At 37.5% G+C, this 22,031-nt stretch overlaps 1 protein-coding gene across 27 annotated transcripts in view; it reads left to right on the forward strand.

Annotated features, from left to right (window-relative positions):
• The window catches only part of CAPRIN2 (caprin family member 2), a 50,447-nt gene extending 35,511 nt beyond the window's left edge, over positions 1 to 14,936 (forward strand). For 7 of the 27 annotated variants that reach the window (XM_032268560.1, XM_032268551.1, XM_032268546.1 and 4 more), the window contains 7 exons: positions 856 to 960; positions 2,696 to 2,842; positions 7,538 to 7,706; positions 9,017 to 9,202; positions 10,586 to 10,686; positions 12,852 to 12,915; positions 14,011 to 14,931. In XM_032268560.1, the coding sequence (XP_032124451.1) occupies positions 856 to 960; positions 2,696 to 2,842; positions 7,538 to 7,706; positions 9,017 to 9,202; positions 10,586 to 10,686; positions 12,852 to 12,915; positions 14,011 to 14,579 (1,341 nt within the window). In that variant the 3' untranslated portion in view covers positions 14,580 to 14,931. Of the gene's footprint in view, positions 1 to 855; positions 961 to 2,695; positions 2,843 to 7,537; positions 7,707 to 7,907; positions 9,203 to 10,585; positions 10,687 to 12,851; positions 12,916 to 13,934 lie in introns of all 27 variants that reach the window. The other 20 variants (XM_032268547.1, XM_032268559.1, XM_032268570.1 and 17 more) reach the window with 15 other exon arrangements.
• Positions 14,937 to 22,031: the final 7,095 nt, after the last annotated feature.

The raw sequence follows: 22,031 nt of genomic DNA on the forward strand, positions 1-22,031 counted from the left end.
ATACCATAATGGTTTTTTCAAGAAGGTCACAAAAACATAGTTTCTCTGTTTTGTTACCCTTCATTAGTTTCCAGTTCAGCTATTTTATTACTTGGGCTTCTGAGAACCACACAGAAGCATTTAGATAAAAGGAGTGGATTTGCTGACACTTTGAATCTTGCTGTTGCCAGATTTTTATGGGTGTCTCTGCTATATTTGAATACCTGTTGTGCCATAGAGGTCTTTCCTAGCTACTCTTTTCATTTTCTGTTGGCTACAGTTGTCACAACTTTAGTTCCTAATGTGCTTTCTCCCAATTTTTATTTTATACATACTATCAACTTTAATTTTTCACTGGAATTTTCATTCTGATTTATGTAGAGCTTATTCGTCCTGTTTATACTTCAGCCTGCCTCTTTCGGACGCTGGTAGTACTTAGCGTGAAAGCATCGTTATTAGGATCTCTGGCAGAGCTATGCCTACATTGTTAAAGGTGCCCAGCACTCACCTTCCTGTGAATGGTATCTAGTGCAGGGCCAAGAATCAGTGAAAATGGGATGAGATGTGTAGTTTTGTGACCGGGCCTGGAAAGGCAGTGTAGCAGTCTGCTTGGGCTTGAATCTCAGCTCTGCCAGTTAATTGTAATGTGATCTTGGGCAGATTTCTTAACCTTGCTTTGCCACTGCTTAATTGTCAATAAAACGAGAATAGTATCTACCTCACAGATTACTGTTAGGATTAAATATATTAACATGTGTAAAGTGTGTTTAGCAGGGTTCTTGGCACATATGGCTTTTCAGTTAGAGTAACATATTAGGAAGACCAGGGCCCAAGAAATATAAAGTGAACAAAATGTGCCTTTTTTCCTGTGTCTAGGCTACTTCTTCTCCAGTTACTTGTAACTCAAATGCTTGCTTGGTTACTACTGATCAGGCTTCTTCTGGATCTGAAACAGAGTTTATGACCTCAGAGACTCCTGAGGTAAAAGACCAATTGTCTTAATTTCTTTTGTGTCTTAAAGAATAGCAGAGCCAGTTTATCTTATGAATTACAGGCATGATTAGTTGAATGATGTAACATTTATACTTTATTAATGTATTGCTTTCTATAGATGTTGTGATCTTGGAACTTACACAGGTAACTTTATTGTGGCTTTGCCACATAAATAGATATAATATTGTATTGTCGTATCTAGTGCAATAAATGTCAATTTTAACATAAAAAAGTATAGGTAGCATTAAGTCAAGTTTTACATTGAAGGACTTTTACATTGAAAAAGGAGAAAAGTCTCTTATTTGTGTAACTAAAAGCTCAATAACTTTATATAGTTAATATTAGCACCTACTGAGTTGAAATGAATTAGTTTTGTTTTGGCTTTGTCAAAAGTATTTTGGGTTGGGTACGGTGGCTCATGCCTGTAATCCCAGCCTTTTGGGGAGGCTGAGGCAGGTGGATCACTTGAGGTCAGGAGTTCAAGACCAGCCTGGCCAACATGGTGAAGCCCTGTCTCTACTAAAAATACAAAAATTAGCTGGGTGTGGTGGCATGTGCCTCTAGTCCCAGATACTCGGGAGGCTGAGGCCAGAGAATTGCTTAAACCCAGGAGGTGGAGGTTGCAGTGAGCTGAGATCGCACCATTGGCTGATACTGCATTTCTCCTCCCCAGGCAGCAATTCCCCCAGGCAAGAAAGCATCTTCACTGGCTTCTGTAAATCCTTCCATGGCAAAGGGCTCTGAATAGGGCTTCCAGTCACCTCCAGCAAGTAGTTCAGTAACTGTTAACACAGCACTTTAGCCTGGGTGACAGAGTGAGACTCTGTCTCAAAAAAAAAAAAAGGAGTTTAGAGTATTATGTTTGTGCTTTCAATTCTGAGTTATAGTTTTTGCTAAGTTTGAGTAAATCCTTGAGATGGACGTAGTAAAATGAATTTCAAGGGGTAATTTAGCAACTATCAGATATATTTTGTTAACTATTAAGGATATGTATGCATTATAGAATATAAGAAAATATAGATAATCCTTAGTTTCTATGGTGCTGATATGATCTAAATTTAAATTATCTCATTCCTCATTTTAAGAAGAGGAAGAAGTGATTGTTACCAAGTAACTCATAGCTATCTGCTTCACAATCTAGTTGAGATTGGTTTTTGGTATTTTTTTAAGCCTTTGGATTTATAATCTGTTATGTCAGGAACTTGTGGCTTCCTTAGGTAAGGATTACTTAAATTGGATTGGAATTGTTTTCTGTTTTAGGTAGCTGACTTAGAAATCCACTAATAAGTGTTTAAAATAGAGAAAAATTAATACTAGACAACTAACCCAAGGTTTTTCTTAAATCCAATTCTGCTGTATAAATTTTCAATAATACTAGGTTCTTAACTGGAAAGTACCATTTCAGGGTTTGAAAAGGACTAGGTGCCTGTAAAAAGTTGAGTCCCTCATCTATTAGACTGATTATTGGTAAGACTCTGACTTAGTCAGCAAGCTGTGCAAAGCAAATACTGGTGTGCATCCTCAGCAATTGAGATTTGAAATTGTAAGCAAAAGCTATTCTTTTGCATTCCTGTGTCCAAATGTCATCCTAAAGAACTTGCTGACTTATGCCAGTTTGTGTTTTAGAGTAAGTTAACTGCTTGTTTTGTGTTTGGGTTTTAGAGTAAGTTAACTGCTTGTTATGTGGCAGGTGATTGGCTGATACTGCATTTCTCCTCCCCAGGCAGCAATTCCCCCAGGCAAGAAAGCGTCTTCACTAGCTTCTGCAAATCCTTCCATGGCAAAGGGCTCTGAACAGGGCTTCCAGTCACCTCCAGCAAGTAGTAGTTCAGTAACCATTAACACAGCACCCTTCCAAGCCATGCAGACAGTGAGTATAAAACATGAATGATGATTGCAGTTAATTATTCCTGTTAAAAAGCCATTGTTTCTCTTGCATAATTATTGGATACTATGTGAAAAGTTTGCCTTTTGTAAAACTTATTTGGGTTGGTAGAATTATATTTGGACAATGGCAATACTGTTTGTGGCAGAAGAATAGAAAATCCACCTCTAGAATTTTGAATAGGTGTTTTATCAGAGCACAATTCCCTCTTTCAGAATTAGTAACAGGCAAAGCTGAGGACCCATATTAAACAAACAAAATGTGTGAGTGAGAAACAGGGTTTTCTACTAACAGCTTAATAATACTAATTATTATTATTTATTTATTTATTTATTTATTTATTTTTTTTTTTGGAGACGGAGTTTCGCTCTTGTTACCCAGGCTGGAGTGCAATGGCGCGATCTCGGCTCACCGCAACCTCCGCCTCCTGGGTTCAGGCAATTCTCCTGCCTCAGCCTCCTGAGTAGCTGGGATTACAGGCATGCACCACCACGCCCAGCTAATTTTTTGTAGTTTTAGTAGAGGCGGGGTTTCACCATGTTGGCCAGGATGGTCTTGATCTCTTGACCTCGTGATCCACCCACCTCGGCCTCCCAAAGTGCTGGGATTACAGGCTTGAGCCACCGCGCCTGGCCTCAATACTAATTATTAATGTAGCCTTGTAGTATAGTTTGAAATCAGGTAGCGTGATGCCTCCAGCTTTGTTCTTTTTGCTTAGGATTGTCTTGGCTATGCCAGCTCTCTTTTGGTTCCATATGAAGTTTAAGGTGTTTTTTTCCAGTTCTGTGAAGAAGGTCATTGGTAGCTTGATGGGAATAGCATTAAATCTGTAAATTACTTTGGGAAGTATGGCCATTTTCACGGTATTGATTCTTCCTAACCGTGAGCATGGAATATTTCTCCATCTGTTTGTGTCCTGTCTTACTTCCTTGAGCAGTGGTTTGTAGTTCTCCTTGAAGAGGTCCTTTACATTCTTTGTTAGTTTCATTCCTAGGTATTTTAGTCTTTTTATAGCAATTGTGAATGGCAGTTTGCTCATGATTTGGCTCTCTCTTAGTCTGTTAATGGTGTATAGGAATGGTTGTGATTTTTGCATGTTGATTTTGTATCCTGAGACTTTGCTGAAATTTCTTATTGGTTTAAGGAGATTTGGGGCTGAGGTGATAGGGTCTTCTAAATATACAATCATGTCATCTGCAAATAGAGACAATTTGACTTTCTCCTTTCCTAATTGAATACCGTTTATTTTTTATTCTTGCCTAATTGCTCTGACTAGAACTTCCAATACTACATTGAATAGGAGTGGTGAAAGAGGGCATCCTTGTCTAGTGGCGGATTTCAAAGGGAATGCTTCCAGTTTTTGCCCATTCAGTATGATATTGGCTGTAGGTTTGTTGTAAATAGCGTTTATTGTTTTGAGATACATTCCTTCGATACCTAATTTATTGAGAGTTTTTAGCATAAAGGGCTGTTGAAGTTTTTCGAAAGCCTTCTCTGCATCTGTTGAGATAATCATGTGGTTTTTGTCTTTGGTTCTGTTTATGGGGTGGATTACATTTATCGATTTGTGTATGTTGACCCAGCCTTGCATCCCTAGAATGAAACCTTCTTGATCGTGATGGATAAGCTTTTTGATGTGCTGTCGCAATTGGTTTGCCATTACTTTATCGAAGACGTTCCTCATGGATATTGGCCTGAAGTTTTCTTTTTTTGTTGAGCCTCTGCCAGGTTTTGCTATCAGGATGATGTTAGTCTCATAAAATGGCCAACAAAAACATGAAAAAATGCTCATCATCACTGATTATTAGAGAAATGCACATCAAAACCACAGTGAGGTACCATCTCACACCAGTTAGCATGGTGATCATTAAAAAATCTGGATACAACAGATGCTGGAGAGGATGTGGAGAAATAGGAACACTTTTAAACTGTTGGTGGGAGTGTACATTAGTTCAGCCATTGTGGAAGACAGTGTGGCACTTCCTCAAGGACCTAGAACTAGAAATACCATTTGACCCAGTAATCCCATTACTGGGTATATACCCAAAGGATTATAAAACATTCTATTATAAAGATGCATGCATACGTATGTTCATAGCTGCACTGTTTGCAATAGCAAAGACCTGGAACCAACTCAAATGCCCATCGAAGATAGACTGGGCAGGGAAAATGTGGCACATATACACCATGGAATACTATGCAGCCATAAAAAATGATGAGTTTGTGTCCTTTGTAGGGACATGGATGAACCTGGAAACGGTCATTCTCAGCAAACTGACACAAGAACAGAAAATCAAACACCACATTTTCTCACTCATAGGTGGGTGTTGAACAGTGAGAACACATGGACACAGGGAGGGGAGCATCACACACTGGGGTCTGTTGGGGTGTGCCAAGGGAGGGACAGCAGGGGAATGGGGAGGTCAGGAAGGGATAACATGGGGAGAAATGCCAGATGTAGGTGACGGGGGGATGGAGGCAGCAAACCACATTGCCATGTGGGTACCTATGCAGCAATCCCACATGATCTACACACGTACCCCAGAACCTAAAGTAGTATAAAAATAAATAAATAATTAAAAAAAAAAAATACTAGTATCAGTACTAGTGTTATTCCCTAACATCAGTAACCTGAAATACCAGACACATACATGGGTGTTCTGTCATTGCAGAAACTTGCATTTCATTTTATCCTGGCCTCAAGATGGTTTTTGGAGATTTGTTCAGATTTGTGTGGTGTTTTGAATTATGCAGCTTCTTTTTTTTTTTTTTTTTTTCCAAATTTTAATAGATTGGTTTTTTTTTTTTTTTTTGCTAATATTACAGCTAGTTTGGTATGTTAATTCTCTAAACACAGACTAGTATAAAACAGTTCTTTGTGGTGGGGGTAGCTTCAGTGAGCCAGTAAATACCCTTCCTGTTGGTGTCCTACTCCAAACACTTTGGAATGATGGTGGTAGTGGGGCCAGTGGAGTAACAGTGGAAAGCAGGCACCACCCAGGGAAATCAGCTGGTGAATCCAGACAGCTGAATTCACTCAACTGATCACTTAGAATATCTTAGTTCTAGATAGATACCTTGATTTCCTTGCTTTTCACTCTTTTTCTGTCAGTTCATCCTGCATAGTATAGCCACATTGGTTTTACCTTTTCTTTTTTCTAATTAAAAGCAAGCAGTATTCCATTACAGAAGGAAATTGAGTCCTCGGCCTAACACTCAGTACCTTTTCACATCTGTTAACCTGCCACACTTAGTCCCCTGAGCTTGCCTTATACATTCTTGTCACAATACCGTTTGCTCATGCCAATCTGTTTTCTCTGCCTGTTTGAATCCCACCTAGTTCACATTGGTCCTTACTGATTTATTGATTATATAATAGTTATAAAACCAGGAACTGTTCTTAATCACTGAGGTTGTAGCAGTGAGAAAAAGAAAAGTAGGCTCAGGAAACTCGACATTTTACTATGGAGGTAGGAGGGCTAGGGAGACAAATACCTGTATATCGGGTGCTGTGTGATACAAGGAAAAACGGAGCAGAATTGGGGAGGTAGACAGTCATAGAAGGAGAGATCATTGCTTGCAACCTGGTAAAGATTCAGTAAATGGTAAAATATTTCATTCATCTTTAGTTTTTGAAAAACTCCTTTCCCTTATATAGCTTTTATTCTCAGTAAGCATTATTATGATAGCATAATAGCAGGAAGATTAACTTTTGCTCTTCAGTGTAAATTCTGTCAGGAATCAAGGAGGAGTGTTGTTTTGATTTTTTTACTATGGTAAAATATATGTAACACAGAATTTACCATTTTAACCTTTTTAAAGTATACAATTCGTGGCATTAAATACATTCATAATGTGCAGACATCATCACTATTTCCAGAACTTTTTCATTATTCCAAACAGAAACTTAGTATCCATTAAGCAACAACTTCTTATTTGTAACCCCCTCCACAGCTCTGGTAACCTCTATTCACTTTGTTTCTACAAATTTACCTATTCTATCTAAGTGGTATCCTGTATCATTTTTCCTTTTATATCTGGATTTTTGCACTTTGCATAATGTTTTCGGAGTTCATTCATGTTATAGAGTATATCAGAATTCCATTTTTGTACTGCCGAATAATAATCCATTTCATGTATGTACTTCCTTTTGCTTCTCCATTCAAGAGTATTTAAGTTGTTTGTACCTTTTGGATATTCTGAATAATGCTGCTATGAACGTGGGTATATAAATATCTATTTAGTCCCTATTTTCAATTATTTTGGGTATATACCTAGAAATGGAATTAGTGGATCATGTATTGTGTATGCTTTGAGAAGGCAGTATGCTATTTTCCATAGTGGTGGCTGGACCATTTTGCATGCCTACCGGCAAGGCATGAGAGTTTCAGTTCCTCCACATCCTTGCCAACACTTATTTTCTGTCATTTTGAAAGTAGTCCTACTAATGAGTATAAAACTGTATTGCATTATCGTTTTGATTTACATGTTCCTAATGATTAATGATAGTGAGCATGTTTTCATGTGCTTATTTGCACATTTATCTTCTTTGGAGAGATGTCTGTTCAAGTCCTTTGCCTGCAAAATAGAAGTTTTTGATTGTAGAATTTTGCTGGATGTCACCCTTGAGCATTTTCTCTGAAACTTTCCAGATGACTCAGTGTGTTCTTGTCTTTTAAGGTGTTCAATGTTAATGCACCTCTGCCTCCACGAAAAGAACAAGAAATAAAAGAATCCTCTTATTCACCTGGCTACAATCAAAGTTTTACTACAGCAAGTACACAGACGCCACCCCAGTGCCAACTGCCAGCTATACATGTAGAACAAACTGTCCTTTCTCAAGAGACTGGTAAGATCTTTGCATATGGTATTTGGAAGACTTAGATGGATAGCCAGTTAAATGGAAAGCAAGTCTAGCAAGTCTGGAGTGACACTTGAGAAGTATTCTCCTGACTAGTAAGCATTATTTCTTCATGTGTTCCTCCAATGTTGAGAAAAACCTAATGCCTTTTCTTGTATTAAGCTTACCTATTAATTTTAATTTTTGTAGACATGGAACTGAGATGGCTGATTTAACCTTGAAGTAGGTTTGTATTTTTAAATCTATTTGCTTTGATTACCACAGACAGTGATTGAGGTAAATGGGCACCATCTGGCTGCTTATATGAGGATTTTGAAACCATTCTGTGGTTAACAGAATGTCCTTTTTTATCTTATAAAAAAAGATTGAAGAATGAAGATATAACTTAGTATGCTCATTGTATCATTTGCTTAGAAATGGGAGGCTATTTTGAGTCTTTCATACAAGAATAGGTAACTTTGTACTTTGTCTTAATTTAAGAAGCAGTTGTAGATTTTTCATATTGGTATTTCAGATTCCTATTGAATTTTTTAACTGAAGGTGGAGCAAATGAATGAGCGTTCTGAGTACTTGGCTAACCAAGTGACGAAGAGGCAGTAATATAACTCCTGAGACCTAGGCACAAATGACCTGATTCTCTGCTCCCCTGTACTGTTGAAAGACAGGGCAGGTGATGTACGCAAATGTGCCTTCTCAGATATAGTACTAATTAGAATCAGTTTTCTTTTACTCCCTCATTTGGAATATTTAGCCTGGTTTTTAAAAATGGTTGTAAAATAGGCATAAAAATTACCATTTCAGTCATTTTTAATTGTATAGTTCTGTGGCATTAAGTACATGCAAATTGTTGTGTAATTATTACTACTGTCCACCTCCAGAACTTTTCCATCTTTCCCCAACTGAAACTTTGTAATCATTTAATACTAATTCCTCCTCCTCCTCTCCCCCCAGCCCCTGGCAACCACCATTCTACTTTCTGATTCTGAAAATGACTGCTCTAGGTACCTCATATAAGTGGTATACAATATTTGTGCTTTTGAAACTGGTTTATTTTACTTGGCATGTCTTAAGAGTTTATTCATGTTATAGCATGAGTAAAAATTTTCTTCCTTTTTTAGGCTAAATAATCCATTATGTATATGAATTATGTATTTGAGATATGTAGATGAATTATATATATGAATGTATTTCCTATTTATTTTTAAAGGGAGCAAATTAATGATTTTGATATATATTGGCTTTTAAGTATAAAGACTATTACCATTTAACTCTTAGACTCTAAAACCGTTTTTCTTAAGCAGCAAATTATCATCCCGATGGAACTATTCAAGTAAGCAATGGTAGCCTTGCCTTTTACCCAGCACAGACGAATGTATTTCCCAGACCTACTCAGCCATTTGTCAATAGCCGGGGATCTGTTAGAGGATGTACTCGTGGTGGGAGATTAATAACCAATTCCTATCGGTCCCCTGGTGGTTATAAAGGTATGCCCTGAATAAAATTTAATTCTACTGAATTATTTCGTCTGTATGTTTACTTGACTCAAACCATTTTTACCTAACCCTGCTCCCTTTTGTCATTTACAATGTAGTAGAGAATTTTCTGTTTGTGGATAGTAGAATATTTTTAATATACGTATTCTCTGTAACAGAGGAACTAACTTTCTGAATGAAAAGCAGATTAGAATTTGAGACTACTGAAGTAGAAAAGTTTCACCATCTTCTTTTACAAAGGATGAATTTCATATTTTAATAATGTTTTTCTTTTGTAAGTCAAAAAAAGTTAAGTCAAACTGCTAAAAGTACGTCATACTTACAAAATGCCCAATTTCTAGTTATTTGTTAGATTATGTCACAAAGAATATAGAATTTGAGACTATAATAGTGATAATCTCTTAAATTTTTGTTATGGTTCCAAGTTTCCTAGCCAGTACTTATTATTAACAAAAATACTCTAGACAGGCTGAGTGCAGTGGCTCACGCCTGTCATCCCATTACTTTAGGGTGCCAAAGTAGGAAGATCATTGAGGCTGGGAGTTTGAGACCAGCCTGGGCAACATAGTGAGACACTCTCTTTGCAAAGAATTTTAAAAATTAGCTGGGCATTGTGATGTGCACCTGTAGTCCCAGCTACCTGGGAGGCTGAACTGGAAAGAATGCTTGAGTCCAAGAATTTGAGGTTACAGTGAGCTGTTATCTCACTGCTATGCTCCAGCCTGAGTAACAGAGCGGGACACTGCATATAAAAAAACAAACAACAAAAAAACAATTCTAGACAGAGGTCCTAAGTAGCTAACTGCCCTACCACCACCCTTTCCCAACCACAACTTGCATTCCAGCAGTGGTAAATGTCTAAACCTGGCTTCTTTGAAGACAGCAGTGTTTTATAAATGTGTGTTTTACTGTGGAAGTAATATTAGTAGAGTTTGCTTAAAGAAGTCATAAGTCTAATGATGGCGTTATATAATCAGTTTAACTTTTAAAGCATATAGAATTAGACTGTTAAAAAGTTTAATATGGCCAGGCGTGGTAGCTCGTGCTTGTAATCCCAGCACTTTGGGAGGCGGGTGGACACAAGGTCAAGAAATTGAGACCATCCTGGCCAACATGGTGAAACCCTGTCTCTACTAAAAATACAAAAAATAGCCGAATGTGGTGGTGTGCACCTCTAATCCCAGCTACTTGGGAGACTAAGGCAGGAGAATCGCTTGAATCCGGGAGATGGAGGTTGCAGTGAGCTGAAATCGTGCTACTGTACTCCAGCCTGGGCAACACAGCGAGACTCCAGCTAAAAAACAAAACCAAAAAAACAAAAAAAGTTTAATATGATTTTGTCCATAATCTTATCTAAGTTTGTTTATTTATTAGGTTTTGATACTTACAGAGGACTCCCTTCCATTTCCAATGGAAATTATAGCCAGCTGCAGTTCCAAGCTAGAGAGTATTCTGGATCACCTTATTCCCAAAGGGTAAGTAAGAATAGTTGTCACAGTTGAATTAGTGGTACAGTTGTTGATGTTACGTTGGTGATTCAAGTATATAGCAGTCATAATTTGTTTTCTAAAAGTGCACTCTTACTTTTAGAACTACTCGTTAAGTCTTAGGGAGAGTCGAGTTGGAAGCTTTTTCCAGTTACCCAAGGAAGAAAAATAACTGCTTGATATATGAAACTTAGAAGGTATTAAGAACATTATGAATCATGTTGTTTGCATTAATTCATTATTTTATAGGAGAAACTGGGGTTCACAGGTTTAGGTCATTCATCAAAGAAATTGTAAATGAAGATTAGAATGTGACTTTCTTATTCTAGAGCCCATGATTTTAACGTTACTATATTGCCTTCAACTTAATTTGCCTGAAAAGCAAATATAGCAAAGCCCTTTTTCATAAGGTTTTTTGTTGTTGTTGTTGTTGTTGTTTATTCTTATTTGAAGAACCCAGCATATTTTCTTTACTACATATGATAAAAGACTTGTAAGAGTATGTTAGAAATTCCACTTTAACAAACCTTGGGAATTTATGGATTTGAATCTATACTACATCAGCATTTTTAGTTTTGAAGTTTTACAAGCCTTTGAGTATGTATATGGTACCATACTGAATTCTGTTGGCAATATGTAAAAATACCTAAGCTTGAAGAGCTTACAGTTACATGAGGTAGGATGGGTATCTACACAGAGGCAGTATTGAAAAGGGTGAAGGCCTAGTGCAGTGTGAGATTACAGCTCACACCTGTAATCCTATCACTTTGGTAGGCTGTGGCGGGTGGATCACTTGAGGTCAGGAGTTTGAGACCAGCCTGACCAATATGGTGAAACTCCATCTCTACTAAAAATACAAAATTAGCCAGATGTGCTGGCACACGTCTATAATCTCAATTACTCAGGAGGCTGAGGCAGAAGAATTATTTGAACCTGTGAGGAGGAGGTTGCAGTGAGCCGAGATCGTGCCATTGTACTTCAGCCCGGGCAAGAAGAGCAAAACTCCATCTCAAAAAAAGAAAAAAAAAAGTGTGAAAAACACCTTGGATCTAAATGCCTTGGGTTTGACCCCTCATTTATCACTTCTCTTGCCTTGTGACTTTGGATATGTTAGTGAAACTTTTTGAGCTCTAGTTCCTCATCTGTTTTTCATCTAATGCTGAAGGGTAGTGAGGTTTTCTCCGTGAGATATTCTGAGAATTAAATGAACTAAAGCACTTAAGTACTTAGCACTACAGAGCCAGCTGTGTATATCAGCCATGCAAATATTAGATGTTCTTACATGATTCTGAGGGAATGTATGTGAGGGGAGGATGTCGATTAATATAGATGTCAGTAAAAGAACTGTCTCTTCTTAATACCACTATTACAGTATTTTTGTGTGCTCTTTTACATTTCTTCCTGAGGAACAAGAAATTGATAATGCTGGTTGCTCTTGCAAAGCGATGACTGGGAGTATGGAATAAGAGTCTTTATTATTTTTATTGTGTGCCTTCTTGTCCTGCTTCAATTTTTTATTGCATATAATAATTGTACCACTAATTATTCTTTTCATGGATTGTATGAAGGTTGGCTTCCTTCATACTTGGGGAGTTTGTTTGAAGTACTGCCCCTGGAACATTTTTTCCTTAATATATTGGATTATATTTCTAGGCAATAAATATATTTATACAATATAATTTTTTATGAATTCCTTAAAAAAAAATTCCCAAACTCCAACATAGTTGGTATTAGTCTTCCCAGTTTGGTGTATACATAGAGCAACATTGAAAAAAATCTGTGTTCTTGCTTTATGATGTCCTTTTATATTGAGATGAGGGACAGAGGACCATGCCACATTTAAAAATGCCTCTCATTCCCTAGCATTGTATCTTTTACATAGTATTCCCCAAGTGCTTTATTCTTTTTGGGGCATTAACATATCTAATTGATCGGGTTAATTAACAAATGAGCAAGTAATGCCACTGTTGCTCTTGCCTTGTTTTTCTTGGTGTTTGGAAACATCTGACTTCTTTGGTTGCTGGAGGAGGCCAGATAAAGAACTAAGGGGACTTTAATCTTACAGATTGCCAGCCAGTAGTGCTGTCCTGTGTAATAACCAATTATAGTCCTGCATTTTTAATGCCAAGGTAAATATTATATGTTTACTTTAGGATAATTTCCAGCAGTGCTATAAGCGAGGAGGGACATCTGGTGGTCCACGAGCAAATTCAAGAGGTAAGGATAATTAACTGAACAGTTTATTTACCCAAACATGTCTCTAGTTCTTTCTGCATCCTCAACCAAGTTCTTCCCAAAACACATTGCTTTTCAGTATTTATCTTGTTGAGCTTTTCAATTTGCTTGAATGTAATACTAAAGTACTAAGGGAGATATTAGACTCCTAAAAATGCTATGGAAACCACTGCAAATTGAATTAAAAGGGTGGGTATTTTTTAAAAATCTGCTCGACACCAGAGCATATTTAACCTTATATATTCACTATGCTGATTTCAGATAGTTCATGTGATGGCTCGGGATGGTGGTTTTGTAATAATGGGTACTTCTACTTACTCTAGTGTCACTGCATTAATAGAGTCAAATAAGCAACAATTAAGACACAGTGACTTGGAACAAAAGCAGCATACTTATAACACTTTTTAAAATGTGAAGGAATTATTAAAAGTTTGGTATAATGGAGAAAAAAAGATCACTGAAGATTAACTCTGTTACAGGAAAGCATTCTTTTCCTTCTGAAAACAAAACAAAACTAGTATTCAATTTGCCTTTGCCTTAGTCTGAGCAGTGTTTTTGTATGGCACTTAAAACATTAAAAGTGTATGATGTCACATTAACTTGGGAATTAAAAGAAAAAACAGGCATTCATCATGGGGCTTAGTTCCCTAGTGGCTAGTAGTTCTAAAAATTGGTGTTTTATGTAATCTCCCATTTTCTTAAGACCTTCTACATTAGCTGCTTTGTAGAATGATCTCTAAGAAATTAAGAATTATGGGAGAAAGATTAAGTAAAAAGTGTTCAGACCTGAGTTTTAGACTTTGCTAAGTTATCTTGCTTTTTGAGGGGCACATTTTCTTACTCTTAGAAAAGGACCAATTAGACAAGATTATCTTGGACCTTTCTGGCTTTAGAAGGGTATTATAAAAACCTATTGCCAGAAAAATCTAGAAAAGTATAATCTAGCTATATATTGCTTTTGTTTTGGAATTTACTATAAAATGTATCTTTGTCTGTTTCAGTAGCCAACTAATGTTAAATATTGTGTTCAAAGCTAACTGCTTCATTATGAGAAACTCACTGTTGCTAATAAAACAGCAGGGTGGAGTGATTCTTCTCAGGTGAGCAGCCCAGAAAGAGACAACGAAACCTTTAACAGTGGTGACTCTGGACAAGGAGACTCCCGTAGCATGACCCCTGTGGATGTGCCAGTGTCAAATCCAGCAGCCACCATACTGCCAGTACATGTGTACCCCCTGCCTCAGCAGATGCGAGTTGCCTTCTCAGCAGCCAGAACCTCTAATCTGGCCCCTGGAACTTTAGACCAACCTATTGTGTTTGATCTTCTTCTGAACAACTTAGGAGAAACTTTTGATCTTCAGCTTGGTAGATTTAATTGCCCGGTGAATGGCACTTATGTTTTCATTTTTCACATGCTAAAGCTGGCAGTGAATGTGCCACTGTATGTCAACCTCATGAAGAATGAAGAGGTCTTGGTATCAGCCTATGCCAATGATGGTGCTCCAGACCATGAAACTGCTAGCAATCATGCAATTCTTCAGCTCTTCCAGGGAGACCAGATATGGTTACGTCTGCACAGGGGAGCAATTTATGGAAGTAGCTGGAAATACTCTACGTTTTCAGGCTATCTTCTTTATCAAGATTGAGAGTCATTACAGTATTGACAATAAAAGGATGGTGTTCTAATTAGTGGGATTGAAGGAAAAGTAGTTCTTGTTCTCATGACCAATTGGTTTAGGAAAATGTTTTCATTCCTAGAGGAAGGAGGAGGTCCTTACTTTTTTGTTTTCCTTCCTAAGGTGAAAAATCAAGCTGAATGACAATTAGCACTAATCTGGCACTTTATAAATTGTGATGTAGCCTCGCTAGTCAAGCTGTGAATGTATATTGTTTGCACTTAATCCTTAACTGTATTAACGTTCAGCTTACTAAACTGACTGCCTCAAGTCCAGGCAAGTTACAATGCCTTGTTGTGCCTCAATAAAAAAGTTAATGCGCCTTCAGTATTCCTATTTGATTAAACATTTAGTTGAGAGGTAAAATGTCTACTTTTTAATATTCATCACTGATAACTCTTGAATGATTATTACTTCATGGGTTCATGCTATTATTTTAAAATAAGACCTATATAACAGTTTCTTCTAAGGTTACTTTTCTCTCTTATTATACGTGCCATTCATTAAAACATTTGATCTGTTTTTCATGGGCCAAATCATACATTCTTCTTGAAGGTATTCTACTATTTTGCAGTAGGGCATGGACTTCCTTTAGTTAGCTATCTTTGGGTTGCTACTATGCATGTGGTACTACATAATAGGAGATACACAGGTAATACTACTGGCCCATCCATCAGTAAGACTTACACTTTCTAGTATAAGAATTGAGAATCTAGTGGATTTTCAATTTAGCTTGAGTAGGCAAAATGCTAAGACATTAAAAAGCATAGGCTCTATGATCAGGCAAGGCTGTGTTTTAGAGTCCTAATTCTGCCACTTAGTAGCTGATCTTAGAGAAGTTATGTTGCCTCTAAGCCCTTCCGTGCACTCTTTCTCTCTCTCTCTCTCTCTTTCTCTCTGTCTCTCTGTCTCTGTCTCTATCTCTCTCTTTTAAATACTGTTTTACAAATGTAAAATGTGAACAATGATGAATTACCATCAGGACAATTGTGAAGTTTAAGAATATGTCTAAAAGACAACACAGTGCCTGGTACATACGCATTTAAGAAATGCAGTTAAGTTTAGTGTTCATGTTAGCCATATAATACCTTCTCACACTTAAAGCTTGTCTGTCTTCTTCAGTAATTACTTTTTTATTTCTCAAAGAATGATTTTTAAAAGTGAGCATTTTGGCTGCATTTTCAGGACTATGTTAAGGGTTAGAGAATCTGAGGCAGAAAATAATTGTTTTTATCCTCTTCTCTGAGATGTTGAGTAATCTCAGGAAAATAGGATAAGAGCATTACATTTATTACAGTTAATATTTTTGAGCTGGGTGTGGGTTCAGCAGTTACACCCTGAAGCTATGGTTAGTTCTTCATGGTGTTAAATGCTAGTATAGTGTTCTCAGGATAGAGGATGTGAATGTGATTCAGTACCTCACAGAACTTTTTCAACTCATGGTAGGAACTTTGTAGGGTAGGGATATTAGTATTCTAGGCCGAGCATGGTGGCTCATGCCTGTAACCCCAGTACTTCGGGAGGCTGAGTGAGGTAGGTGGATTATGAGGTCAGGAGATTGAGACCATCTTGGCCAACCTGCTGGAACCCTGTGTCTACTAAAATGTGAAAAAAAAAAAAAAAAAAAAAAAAAAAGCCCGGGGCAGTGGTGCACGCCTGTAGTCCCAGCTACTCAAGAGGCTGAGGCAGGGGTATCGCTTGAACCCAGGAGGTGGAGATTGCAGTGAGCTGAGATTGCGCTATTGCACTCTAGCCTGGCAACATAGCAAGACTCCATCTCAAAGAAAAAAGAAAAAAAATAGTATTCTAGTAAAAGAAAATTAGATTATGGCTTTTATGTCCACAACACAACTAAAAGGTATATAGAAAAGTGGTAATATGATTAAATCATGGAGGAGAAAACTTGATGTTTAAGAACTGTTGGTGATCAAGTTCAACAGGGCCTTTCTCTAGCTATGATTTTCCTACTGCATTAAGGCCTTCAGCATAGTCTTTTTCTTACATAATGTTTATTTAAAATATTTTGGGCAACTCTGTTTTTTTAAGATAAGTGTCCAACATTGAGAGATTGATTAATTAGGGTCAATCCCCTTATGATTAAAGTCATATTTTAGGAGAAATTTGAAATGTATGTTAAATATAAAGATAATGAACTAGACATTTTTTGGCTTATAAGAATGAATGGACAATATCTTTCAATGTGAAGCGTATAACTTTTTGAAGCTTATTCTGGAAGCTATTAGTAAAAGCTGAGGTATCTTTATGGAAACGTGCACATACGCAGAATTTACAGACATTTGAAAGTGAGTAAGGATCCAGAGATATCTTAAGTCCATTTAGGGACCTTGTGGAAAGAACTTATATTTTGCTGACAAGAACTTACTGTAGATATGGCTGACATGGAGAGACATTCCATGTAACTACCCAAATATACAAATACTTAGTTGTCTTACTAATAGCAGAGATGGGGGAGGTAAAGTAAGTTTCCTGTTAACTAGATTCTCGGAGTGTTTTCTCACTTTAGCTCTCTTATTAAATGTTACCTCCTCCCTATATCCAAAGTTGTGAGCCACTGACTCTCCTCTAAAATGATTTCAGTAAATGCAGGCATTTAAAGCAGGATGTTTTTTGAGAGGTTTGCTCACTTGTTTCCTGTACTAGTTATATGTCAGCCATCCCATTTTTTTGTTTAATGTTCTCAATTCCATAATAGGTTTATTTTTACAATCCTATGACATTACATACTGTGTTTTATATGCTTAATCTTTCCTGCTTGCGCAGTTAAGCTCTTTAGCTTTAATGACCAGTGTTCTATTGTGAGCTTTATGATAACTAGGATGTTATTTTATATATTTTAAAGGTGAAATAATTGTTAACATATACAATGTTTTTCCATATTGCTAGATACAGGGGTTTATGCCTGTAATCGCAGCACTATGGGAGGCCAAGGTGGGTGGATGACTTGAGCACAGGAGTTAGAAACCAGCCTGGGCAATAGGGTGTAGCCCTACAAAAAGATACAAAAAATTAACTGGGTGTGGTGTCGTACCCCTGTAGTCCCAGCTACTCAGGAGGCTGAGGTGGGAGAATCACCTGAGTCTGGGTGTTGAGGCTGCAGTGAGCTGTGATTGTGTCACTGTACTCCAGCCTGGGTTGCAGAATGAGACTCTCAAAGGAAAAAAAAAAAGGTTTTTCTATATGACTTCTACTCTCCTTCTCTGGCAAATACCTTAGTTTTGATGAAAAATTTAACTCTAGTTTCTCTACTTGCTACTCTGTATCAGGGATGTTCTTATTGACCACTTTTGTGATTAGGCCACAGTAACTTTGTTCTAGTTTTTCAGCTTTTGGGCAAGTGTTGACAGCTTACAGGCACAGCTCATTTGCTACCAGTGCAAGATACTGAATGCTAGATTATAAAATATTGTTCTTCATTATTAATACCAAGAGGAATTAGCCTCACTAATTCTGTTTCCCAAGCATTATTCCTTTATTAATTTTATTTAGAAGACCCCAAACTTTGCTAATGATTAGTATTTCAGATATTTGGGTTATCTGATTTGTATCTGACTCTAGGACTACAAAGATGAATGACATTCAAATATTCAGACATGTCAGCTATATCAGTTTCATCCACTGAGCCAGTCTCTTCTTTAATTATTCATTTGATTTTTATCCCTTTTTTCTTCTCTCCCTGAAAGTGTTACTGTTCAAAAACTAAGTTTTTGGATAACTTCTTTCACTTTCTTTTCTCTTGTTTCTAATTTTTATTGGGAGATTTCCTTGAGTTTATCTTCCTACCTTTTTATGAAGTTTTAAATTTTCATTAACATTCAAAATTTCTAAGTAGACCTGTTATTGGAATGTTCATTACATACAGTTGTCCCTCAGCACCCACGGAGGATTGTTTCCAGGACCCCTACAGATACTAAAATCTGTAAATGTGCAAATCCCTGTTAATAGTGGGAGTAGTGTTTGCCTATAACCTACACACATCCTCCTGTATACTTTAGATCATCTCTATTATTTATAATACTTAATGCTGTGTACATGCTATGTAAATAGCTGTTATACTGGATTGTTTAGGGGAAAATGACAAGAAAACATGGTCTGTACATGTTCAGTATAGAAGCAAGCATCCTTTTTTTCCCTGAAATTTTCTATCTGTGGGTGTGGGATCTGTGGCTGTGGAGGGCCAGTTGTGTATGTATTCTGTTCTTGTTTTATTATTGCATTATTTTCTCATTAAGGATAGTTTTTTTCCCCCTATGTAGTCTATTTACTACAGTTTTTCTATTCTATTCACTTAACTGCATTGTTTTATTTGCTCAGAATCCTATGATAATTGGCTATTTAAGAATGGTGCACTAACCCAACACCTATTGAAAATCATCCTGGAAGGGAGTCCAACCAAGTTGGAGACCCTAACTCTGGTGTGGACTGTGGAGTGAAAAGCAGGTCAGATTCAGGTTTCAAGACAGGCCGAGCTCTGTGCATTTTCCCTTCCACTGCCTCAGTTTAACTGCATTCAGAAGATGATCCAGGAAGAGTTGAGCAGTCGGCTCCAAAACATTAGGGTGCTAACAGTGAAACAGTTCCAAGCCTTCATCTTGCTGTATGCCAAAATCATTTATGTTTATCTTCAGAGTTGGGGATGGGTGGATGTGGGTGCGTGGTGGAGCTCTGAGGGTCCCTGTCCAGAGCCCCATCTTAGGGGGATACAGAGGACTTCCTGCCTTCCCACAGTTCCCTCTGGCTCTCACTTGGCATTCGCAGGTCACCAGCCATAGCAGTGGTGCATCATTGGTCCCAAGGTCTAGGTGAAGGGGAAAACTGGCCATCCTATCCCAACCTCCTGGGGCCTCCATGCTTATGTTCTTGAAACACAAAGCCCTCGAGATTCATGTTAGGGTATGATGGAGAGAAAAAAAAAGTACTGTTTCCCAAAATAGTATGTTCTGTACTTTGTAAAGTGTTGATTAAAATGAAGGTGAAATAAAAAAAGAAAAAAAAAATGGGTCACCAAAAAGGTGATTGGAAGCTTGAATGTGGGAGTAAGGCTTACTGATTTGGGCTTAATGGTAGCATCATTTTTTGTCAGGGTAGGGAACACCAATGTAGGGGCATGGAAGAGCATTCTAAGTGAGACACAAAACCCAGAAGCCATAAGGTTAAATACACAGAATTTATTCCCACAAGACTTCTGATTGGAGGAAAATATAAATGTCAAAACACAAAATGGCCACCTGCAGTGGGAGGAAATCAGTAAATAAAAAAGGGCAATGGATGTAAAGAGGCAGTTAATACATGAAAACATCAGTGAGCATATGTAAAGTTTTAAGGCACATACTTTGGCAAGCATGTGGGGAAATGGGCATACCTGCTGTAGTTTGGAATAAAATTAGTATATTTTTGGAGAATAAATTGGTGATGACTATAAGGTAAAACACATGCTTTTGACCCAGAAATTCTGCTAGGAATTTGCCCTACAAATAATAGAATTTATAACATCTCATTCTTGTGAAAAATCTTATATCTGATTGCTTGAATTTTTTTTCTTTTCTGGTAGGATATACAAGAAATTTGAAGGTGCTGGCTTTAAGGAAAGGGTTTGGGGCTTTTTGGGGGATGAAGACTTGCTTTTCATTCTGAACTCTACTATAGAACTTAAAAGGTATATATCACTTTTTTGTTAAAAATTTTAAAGTAGGAGATAAAATGGTAGATTGCTATGATGTCTACTTTGCCTTCTTTCTTTGGATAGAGTATGAGGGTTTGTTTTAATCATCATGAATTCCAGGATAAAACTTTTTTAAAAGCCTAAGTACTTAAATGCCTAAGTACTATCCACATTACACTAATTTTTGCATTTTACCTAATACTTTACAAAGTACTGCCATATATGTAACTTTTGTTGTTTGTTGAGATAGGGTCTCATTCTGTCCCCCCAGGCTGAAGTGCAGTGATGTGATCATGGCTCACTGCAGCCTCGACCTCCTGGGCTCAAGTGATCCTCCTGCCTCAGCCTCCCTTGTAGCTAGGATTATATGTGCACACCACCACACCCAGTTAATTTTTGGGAGGTTTTTTGTTTGTGTTTGTTTTCGGTTTTTTGAGACAGAGTCTCACTCTGTCGCCCAGACTGGAGTGCAGTGGTGTGATCTTAGCTCACTGCAACCTCTGCCTCATGGGTTCATGCAATTCTGCCTTAGCCTTCCGAGTAGCTGGGATTACAAGCATGTGCCACCACACTCAGCTAAGTTTTTGTATTTTTAGTAGCAACAGGGTTTTACCATGTTGGCTGGGCTGGTCTCAAACTCCTGACCTCAAGTGATCCATCAGCTTCAGCTTCCCAAAGTGCTGGGGTTACAGGTGTGAGCCTCTGTGCCCCACTGTTTGGGGTTTTTTTAGAGATGAGGTTTCACCATGTTGCCCAGGCTGATCTTGAATTCCTGGGCTCAAGCAATCCACCAACTTCAGCCTCCCAAATTGCTGTGCTTATACGTGTGAGCCACCAGGCCTGGCATAGCCCATATATGTAAATTTACTTGATTCTGTAAACTTACAGTGGCCCTGATGAGGTAGATATTGTTTTAGGGAATAAGAAAATGGAAACTTGGAGATTGACTTTCTAAGGCCATTAGCAGAAGTGCTGAGCTAGAGTTAGCCCTCTCAAGTCCAAATACAGTGCAACATTCTCTGCAGTACTGTTTTCTACTATAGCTAGTGCTGCAGCTGTTAACGTATTTGCCACTGCTGTCTCACTCATATGCTTTTGGTGCACTGTGGCAAACTAGACACTTTGTGAACTACAGAAACCAGTTGCGGTTGTCTTAAGTCGCAGTTTATCAGAAGTCCAGAAGCTGAGGAAGGGGATGGCCTGTTTTCCAATGTGAAAAGTGGAAAGCCTGAGGAGATGAAGAAACAACATCTTGAAGACAAATTTATTTGAAAGTAGTAATTTTTTCCTTTGTTTTAGTTAATACTATTTGTACCTCATATCCTTTCCCATCATCTCTATCATCGTAGCCTCTGGAGAAGAAAGTTGCTGGCTTCTGCTTAGAAACTTTGTAACACTGCTCTAACTCCTATTACTTTAGCTTATGTATCACTAACTTTTTTGTTTTTTAAGAAATTCCTCTTAAAAATTCCTCTCTATATATTATATATTCTCATATATATAAATTCCTCTATATAAATTTTTATATATATGTATATATATACTCACATATAAAGTTGACTCTTGAACAACATGGATTTGAACTGTGCAGGTCCACTTACATGTAATTTCAACCAAATGCCAATAGAAAATACAATTTTCACAGGATATGGAACCTAAATATAAAGGAGGTCTGACTTTTTGTATTTTGGGGTTCTGCAGCGCTGACTGGAAGACTTGAGTATACACGGATTTGGGTATAC

The sequence above is a fragment of the Sapajus apella genome, unplaced genomic scaffold (assembly GCF_009761245.1).
Source record: "Sapajus apella isolate SASKATOON/1434 unplaced genomic scaffold, GSC_monkey_1.0 scaffold183, whole genome shotgun sequence".
NCBI lineage: Eukaryota > Metazoa > Chordata > Mammalia > Primates > Cebidae > Sapajus > Sapajus apella.